The 8,716-nt window shown below is 33.4% G+C and overlaps 1 protein-coding gene across 1 annotated transcript in view; it reads right to left on the bottom strand.

The window, feature by feature from the left end:
• WDR11 (WD repeat domain 11) overlaps window positions 1-8,716 on the bottom strand; it is a 59,632-nt gene that overhangs the window by 23,587 nt on the left and 27,329 nt on the right. Inside the window, exons 12-14 of the mRNA XM_017508565.2 lie at window positions 6,014-6,120; window positions 3,573-3,648; window positions 622-730 (exon numbers count right to left, since the gene is read on the bottom strand). Of these exons, the coding sequence (XP_017364054.1) occupies window positions 622-730; window positions 3,573-3,648; window positions 6,014-6,120 (292 nt within the window). The remainder of the gene's footprint in view (window positions 1-621; window positions 731-3,572; window positions 3,649-6,013; window positions 6,121-8,716) is intronic.

The following is an 8,716-nucleotide window of genomic DNA, read 5'->3' as shown; positions in this document are numbered from 1 at the left end:
GTCTTTAGTCCTATGACACTCACTTTTGTATATGGTATTAAGAAGAGATCAAGTATTTTTCTCCATAAAGTGAGACAGTTTTTCCAACACCGTCTACTACACAGTTCATCCATCCTCTTTGATTTGTGCTACTTTACTATATATTACGTCCCCAAATATTCATGGGTCTGTTTCTGAGCTCTTTATTATGTTGACTCACCTCCTATTCTTGTGACAATACAATACTGATCTTATTTCTGTGGTTTTATAAGACGTGCTACTATCAGGTAGGAAGGGCCAATCCCCCTCCACCCCCACCTACCACATTTAGTCCTCTTTATTCAAGGATGACTTAGCTATTTAGGACCTTTATTCTTTCATAAACATTTTAGAATATGTTTATCATATTCCTCAAAATATCCAAATGAAACTTTAATTGGAATTGCACTAATGTAATATTAGGTTGATCCATCCAAGAAAATAAGAGTTATTTCCATGTATTTAGATCATCTTCTCTGAACACACATTTTTAACAAGAAAATATGATTTTGCCAATATTGATTTTGATTCAAGCTTAAGCAAAACATTCACCACATACATATTTACCTAAATAAACGATTTAATTCTTAAAGTGTAACTTACCAAAGCAGTTATTGTAGGGAAGTTTTTGGACATTTCTCTAAGAAGGGTACAAGTTCTAATATCCCATAACTCCAGGGGTTTATCTTTGAATACAACTGCCAAATACTGCCTAAAATAAACAAAGTTACCAAATAAGACCCTTTTTGCAAAAATTTCACCACAAATTAGACCAAATAAAAAGTTCGGTAAACTGAAAAACTCAGCTGATACATTCTAAACATAGGCAATTTAAACTACCATTTTAGCCCCACGATTAACAATCATAAGCAGGAAAAGCTCTAAGATGACCTGTGAGAGCACATACAGTCTCACACAATTAGGTAAGGAGTCCAACTCGAAAGAAAGAGTGACATAGATTCAAACCCTGATGCCACAACTTATGTTAACCCTCCTGAGGCTCAATTTCTCACATATGACATGAAAATCCCATCATGTAACTCAATTAATTGATATACAGATTATGGCAAACATTCAATGAAAAAGCATGTAAAGTTTCTATCATCCTACTATAGTTGGTATTCAACAAATGCCACTTTATTCACTTTCTGTTAAGCCTGGAAGAAGTACTGAATGATGTCAATGAGTGCAATTCAACAAACATAACTTGGGCACTGATTACTCAATAAGCACTATGAGGAACTAAAATATTATCAGCAAATGATGGCTGACATAGAGGAAATGTGACAAGAGTAGGAAGATCCCTGTACTCCCTGGATCAAAGGGCTGAGATTCTTCCATTATAGACCATGTGTGACCCCAACAGAAAACAGAAATTTATAGAAAGATACCTGGCAAAACATCCAAATAGTCTTAAGTTAAGAAATATACCTCTGAATAATGCCCCATGGTAATTTTAAAAGACGATAAAGTGAATTAAAATGAAAACCTATTACCAGATCAAAAATTGCAGGATACAGGAAAAGTAGTGCTTATATAGCATTAAATGTTTACATTACATTTTAGAGAATCATCTTAATTCAATTATCTAAGTTTCTATTTTAGAAAACTATGTAAAAAAAGAAGATCATATTTAAAAAGTAAGTAGAAGAACAAAAGACAAGCATTACAGTCAATGAAATCGAAAACGGAAAAATCATAGAGAAGAATCAAATGAACCAAAAGTAGTTTCTTGGAAAAACTCAATAAATAAAATTGGTTGTTAAATTTACTGATATTAGGATTGGGAGAGGGAATCACTGACACGAAGAACAAGCTTATTTCAATAAATTAATAAACTCAGCAACTTCAACAAAATGGACAGGTTACTTGAAAGATACCAATTACCAAAGCTCAAAAAAGGATAATCTAAATAGTCCTATATTTATGAAAAAAAAAATTGTATTTGTATTTAAAAACTTTTCCACAAAGAAAATTTTAGGTTCAGATGGATTTCCTAATGAATTGTTACTACTCAGTAAAAAATAATATCAATTCTACACAAACTCATTCAAAAAAAAAAAAGGAGAGAGAATGCTTTCCAACACATTCTGCAAAGTCAATATTACCCTGATACCAAAATGAAGGATATTACATAAAAACAAGACCAATATCCTTCATGAACATAGATGCAAAAACTCTTAATATCAGTAAATTGATCCAGCAATAGGTCAAAACAGTAATACATCATGACCAACTAGAGTTTATGCCAGGAACGTCATGTTGGTTTAACATCTGAAAATCAATCAATGTAATTCACCATATTAGTGGACTTCAAAACAAAAACAAAACCAAAACAACACACACGCCCCATATGATGATGTCAATAAATGCAGAAAAAGCATTTGACAAATTCAACACCTACTCATGATACAAAGGCTCAGCAAACTAGAAGTAAAAGTTTTTCAACTTGATAAAGGGAATATAAAAAAATCTACAGTTAATATCAAACTTAATGTTGAAAGACTGAATGCTTTCTTCATAAGATCCAAGATCAGAGCAAAGATATCAGCTAAGAGCTGATCAACACTGTACAGGAGATCCTAATTCGTGCAGCAAAGCAAAAAATAAAACGCCTGTAGATCAAAAAGATGTAAAGGTGTCTTTACTGGTAAACGAGAATGTCTCTATAGACAATCCTAAAGAATCAGGAAAAGTACCTATACTAGATGTAATAACTAAGCTTAGCATGGTCTCAAGGCACAAGGTCAATATCGAAAAAATTAACTGTATTTTAGTATACAAATAATAAATAATTGCAAACTGAAATTTTAAAATGTCATTTATAAAAGCATCAAAGAAAACACAAAAAAATTAACAAGTAATGTGTAAGACTTATACTCTGAAAACTATAAAATATTGCTGAAATTTTAAAAGCCCTAAATAAGTGAAGAGATATACCACGTTCATGAATTACAAAACTTGTTAAGATACCAATTCTTCCCCACATTGATCAATGGGTTCAATGCAAACCCAGTCAAAATCTCACAGAAGATTTTTTGGTAAAACTGATAGGCTGATTCTAAACTTTATATGCACATGCAAAGAACTTAGAAAAGCCAAAACAATTTTGAAAACTATTTTAGAAGGCTTACTCTTTCTTTGTAATTTTGATTGATTTTTATTCAGTTTCTATTTTTAATAATCCTGCATAACATGCTATTTTCCCCTGAAACAAAAAATTTCTGGAAGCAAAACGGGTTTAAATTACACATAAAGAAAATGTGTTCTTTCACTCAATGATTTCATGGGTAGACAGAAGTACAAAAGAACTTCATCTGAAAGTAAATAATGATTCATGCAAAAATTACCTCATCTTTTAGAAGCAGAGAATTAAAAGTGATAGCAATTTAATTTTGCAATAAAAATATTTTCTTTGGGCTGCATATCACCATTTGCTACCACTAAAAAGATGCTATATGCATTCTAGCACCTTCCCATTTTCTTAAAGCTTAAAGAAATCTGTGAGATTTCATTGTGATAACACCAGATTTTTCTTTTAGGTTGACACTTACTTCAAATGAGATACTTTAATCATTTCGATGGGAGATTCATCATTGCCTCTTTCACCACGAAAAGCAATGCTTCTACCTTTAATTGCAAATATTTAAATAAGTGAGAATAGTGCATAAAACATGTAGGAAACAAGAAGCCACACCAATGTAATTTGATCAGTCCTACCCACTGTCCTACTATTCATTTATTCATTCTTCCATTTCCTTCTAAGCTGTTTCTGTTTTTTCTTTCTTTTTTTTTTTTTGAGATGGAGTCTCACTTTCTCACCCAGGCTGGAGTGCGGTAGCACAATCTTGGCTCACTGCAATCTCCGCCTCCCAGGTTCAAGTGATTCTCATGCCTTAGCCTCCCAAGCAGCTGGGCTTCCAGGAGCTCACCTCCACACTGGCTAATTTTTGCATTTTTGGTAGAGATGTGGTTTCACTACGTTAGGCAGGCTGGTCTCGGTCTCCTAACTTCCAGTGATCCACCCGCCTCAGCCTCCCAAAGTGCTGGGATGACAAGCATGTGCAACCTCACCCTGTTGCTTCTAAGCTGTTTTTAATAAACTAAATTCAAAAAATATTCTCAAAATTGTTACAAATTAATGATCAATAACATATCACACATTCAGATATTTTGTAAAAAGGCATCTTCATTTGTTACACAGTTTCTTGAATTCTGTAATTCAATTTTAGAAATTAAAAAAATTTTAAGTTTTAAGAGTCTATTTTGCAGCAATTGGCTGTTGTGAAAACTACTTATGTAAAGTAATATATTTAATGTAGACATTCCCATATTTCCAAATACTAACTAGTGAAGGGGGGGAACTCTTGAAACATGTATTTAAGATTTTCTTGTTCCATGGGCAAAATACTAGTTAAATATTTTGAACTTGTTCCTCTCAAAACATCTTTATAAACTGGAAATTAGGGAATAACTACAGTTTTCATATATGCTGTAAAAGAATGAGTTACTCAAAGGAAGCTACCTGATTTTCTGTGAATAAAAAAAGTATAAATTCTACCTTGTATATTTTAGTATCTTGTGTTAGATTTTTATCTATATTAAACAAAAGAGAAAACATAATCAATTCAAGGCCAACTGAAGGCCTAGATGCCTTCCTGCTCTTCAATAAGATTCCGTGAATCTTACTGGAATCTCGCTATGCTCACTATTATTATACCCCAAACAGCTCATGTCCTTTCCTGACTGCACTGGTCTCCTGCCCTCCTTAGAAAACCAGGCTATAAAAGTCTACAATCTATGAATTCAAATATCCCATTTAAGAAAATCACTAACTGTTACTGTAGATGTTTGTTCCTTTAAAATACATCTGTGACAAGCAGATTTTAAGTTATCTAACAGTACTGAACTTGAGCTGACCAAAATGAATGAATAGGGATTTTTTTCTTTTTTTTAGTCAATGATACTAGACAACAACATTTTATCCCCAGGATTAGAAGAGAGAGAGCCAGTACCACTTTGTTGGCAAATTAGAAATTTGGGGATCAGAGGCAAGGGCAAGTCACTTCCAATGAGACTAGAGCAACACTGGATTAAGATGGGGATCATTCCTTGAAGTTCAGTAACATACCCTGAGAAGTAAGAACAACTGTATCTTCGAGAGCTTGAAAATAATTATGGAGAATATAAAAAAGCAACCATGTACTTCATTTGTTTACAACTTACTTGATTTACAACCATTTATTTGATTTATTCATTTTACACATACATACACATGCTCTCATTGGTTACAATCATCTACATATGATTCATGTTGCTATGCCATTTTAAAGAAACTCATCACAATTTTGTTTAAAAAATCCTCTTTGAAACTACTGCATACACTAGAAAATAATTTGAAACTCTTTCCTTATTATAAATATCTTCAAATTCTTCATTTTGAAATTCACTGGGTTTAGTTTTTTAACAATTCTGAACAAGTTACCTCATTGGGATGTTTCCAACTGTAGAGTTTTAAACTCCCAAATTAAGTTTCTCTATTCATTCAGCCAGAGACTATCTATCACAAGGTTTAAATGTGAGCATTTAAAAACAACCCTTAACCTATAAATGTTCTAAGTGTTTCCTAAAAAGGCCAAAATTTTAGGCAGAGACTCTAATAAAGTCCATTGACAGAGTTATTTTTAAATTGGTCTTTTAAAGTTGGTTATATATAACAATGCACTTAAAAGCAGAACTGGTATCCTATTTTTTAATGAATCTGCCTGTTCAGGCTAATGGTCCTCCATTTTACCACGTATTTGTGTTAAGGAAATTTCCATGCAAACAACGATGAGACCTTTCTAGGGCAATTATTAGAGAATAAAAGAATAAATGTATAAACATGAAATATAAGAAAATACTCCAAGGTGAAAAAAGTACTTCCAAACATGTTTTATAAATAGCAGCATCTTTGTTCAATATGACAAACTACTTTGAATCTTTAAAAACAAACCTGTTGGAAGATCAACCAGTTGAAGTTCATTTCTCACTAATCCCATATTGTTTGGTGTTGAGGTAGCAAAAGAAAGAAAACTAGTCAAACCTGTCCATTCAATACCCCTATAATAAAAAATGAAATAAAGGTTAAATACTCTTTTTTATTTGAAAGGTTCATTTATTTGAAAAATAAGCTTTCCAAAGACCTAAATTTTATTACACAAGTTAATTAAAAAGTAAGCATGATCTTTTATTTTAACATGACGTTTTGAGACTGTATTACCATACCTAACACATACAAAATTATTTCTAAAATTTTATCTACAAATGTAGATAAAGTTACAAATTAAAGATACAAGTAAAAGATAAAGATACAAATACAGATAAAGATACAAATTAAAACTAAAACTTTATCTACAAATGTAATGACAAGATAGTTTAGTTATCAGGAGTCATATCAGTATTAATATGACTATTAAAGTCTGGCTAGGGAGAGGGTCATATTACAGTAGTTTCCCAGAATTCCAACTGTTTAAAAAGAAGTGGTATAGCAACATTCTCAGCAGAATGCTTAAAGTCAGGTACACTTAAATTTCTTTTTATTAAAACTTTTATCAAAATTTCCACATGGTTACAAAGCAGAAATTCCTGAAATGAAGAACAGATTTGGAAGTGGTTAAAAGTTCCAAATGGTATATCAGAGAAAAGCAGAAAAGAAAAATCTTAAAAAAAAAAAAAAAACAAAAAAAAAAAGAAAAATCTAAAAAAAAAAAAAAAAACACATGTGTGACAAGCAACCTATAACCCTAATGCTTGGGAGTCTTGTTTATATGGCTGTCCAGGAGGTGATTACATGTTTTTCCTACTAACATAACTGGACAGTGTACACCATCACAATATGCAGAGAATGGAGGAGAGAAAGGGTCACTGAAACAAGCCAATTTATCAGTCATGAGAAAGATCGGCATTGCTCACAAGGTGATAGAGGACGGATGGGAGGGAAGTCTAAACCTGTTCTATGTGCAGTTGCTCATCACATTTATGGGACAGCCATTTTTAAAAACAATATATGATCTATGGCAGCTCTCACAATACAATAGCAGAGTTGAGTAGTTGTGAAAGAGGCTTTATGGGTTAAAATAATCCTAAACCTAATCTAGTCCTTTACAGAAGATGTTTACCAATCCCCGATCTGGTTTATCAATTTCTATACCAACTTGAATGCTATGCTAAGTTTACATGAAACTCTGCTTTTAATATGTCCCTTATTTGCCCAAGAAGGTACAATGGCTTCCTGCATCATATCCAAACTCCTCTATATGGCTTTGAAGGTCATTTAGCCATTTCTCTCATCCTGTCTAACCAAGCTTGCCTCTCAATCATCTGAACCTTATCTGTTATTTTAACCAGAGTAAAATAACCCCGCTGATGTTGGTGTACCTACCGACTTGTACTTTCTCCCAGGGGCAAGCAGAGTTCAAAGAGAACTAAAAATAATTTGTAATAGCAGGGAATAATTGCTATTGTTATCGAGGATTATAACTCTTTAAGCATAAAGTTGCATTGAAACACTGAGATAAGGCTTCTGAAAACTGAGTACTTTTAGGAATTTCCATGCCTGGAATGACCTCTCTCCTTTCCTCTTCAAATACTACTGGAGTTCAAGTCCTGGCCCCAGCTCTTAATAGCTCAGTGCTCTCTCTGCACCTTAGTTTCCTCATTTGTGATGCAGGATTAATAATACCGAGTGCATGAAGAAGGCCTGGCACATAATAAGCACCATAGGTATTGGCAATTATCATCATCATTATTAATCTCATTTCAAGATTTAATTCCAGCTCTATTTTCTTCATGAGGCCTTCCCATTTTCTAAATTCAAACTACCTCCAGAGTGAATAGAACATAATTTGGCTAGTCATGGGAAAAGCCCGTCTTTATTTCTCCTTTCTTTTGCCTAATAGTGACATTGCTCATTAATTTTTCTACTTAGAGTGAACCAAAGAACAAAAGAAGAGAGGAATCATTTCGGATATATTCTGTTCTCTATATGAAGTCTGGTAGGTTGAATCAGACCTCTTTGTCCACAGGAACCCTAAGACTCACCTTCCCAGTTTTGCTGCTAGCAATCTCAACTATTTATACACTGGTATAGTGATGCCATTATCTCTGAACTGTAGGAATTCCAGTCCTCCCATTCCTTACTCATTTTTAAAAATAAATTTGTTAAGTACGCAGTATATGCTGGTAGTGGCTATGCCAGGCACTAAGAATGCAAACGTAAAAGAGGCAGATACAACTGCTGTCCTTCTGGAGCTTACAATCTAGCAGAAAATAAGTGCATTCTGTATTACCTATGATGAAATAAAGTGGCGTAGAGTTCAACATGACCAGGTAATAGTTAAATGTAATCTGGTCTCAGGAGCCAGGCAGGGCTTCCTGTTGGACTATTAAAACTCAGACCCAGAGAGCAAATAGGGCTTTATCTAAGCCTGAATAACTGAGAAATATGTGACTGGCTGAAAACCACTGCTAGACTGTACTCTCTTTGAAGGGAGGTACCATGTCATGTCTCTCCAGGCATAGGATACGTGCTCAGGAAATTTTGCTAGATTAAATGAATGATGTCCAAGAGAAGCCTATCATTCCTTCTTATGTTTATTAGTGTCACACATATTCAGACAATGTTTTTTTCCTTGTTTACAAGAGGTCCCAGTGTATA

Source organism: Cebus imitator, unplaced genomic scaffold (genome assembly GCF_001604975.1).
Source record: "Cebus imitator isolate Cc_AM_T3 unplaced genomic scaffold, Cebus_imitator-1.0 Scaffold396, whole genome shotgun sequence".
In the NCBI taxonomy this organism is placed as follows: domain Eukaryota; kingdom Metazoa; phylum Chordata; class Mammalia; order Primates; family Cebidae; genus Cebus; species Cebus imitator.
The sequence above is the reverse complement of the archived record's forward strand: the minus strand, read 5'-3'. Positions and strand labels throughout refer to the sequence as shown.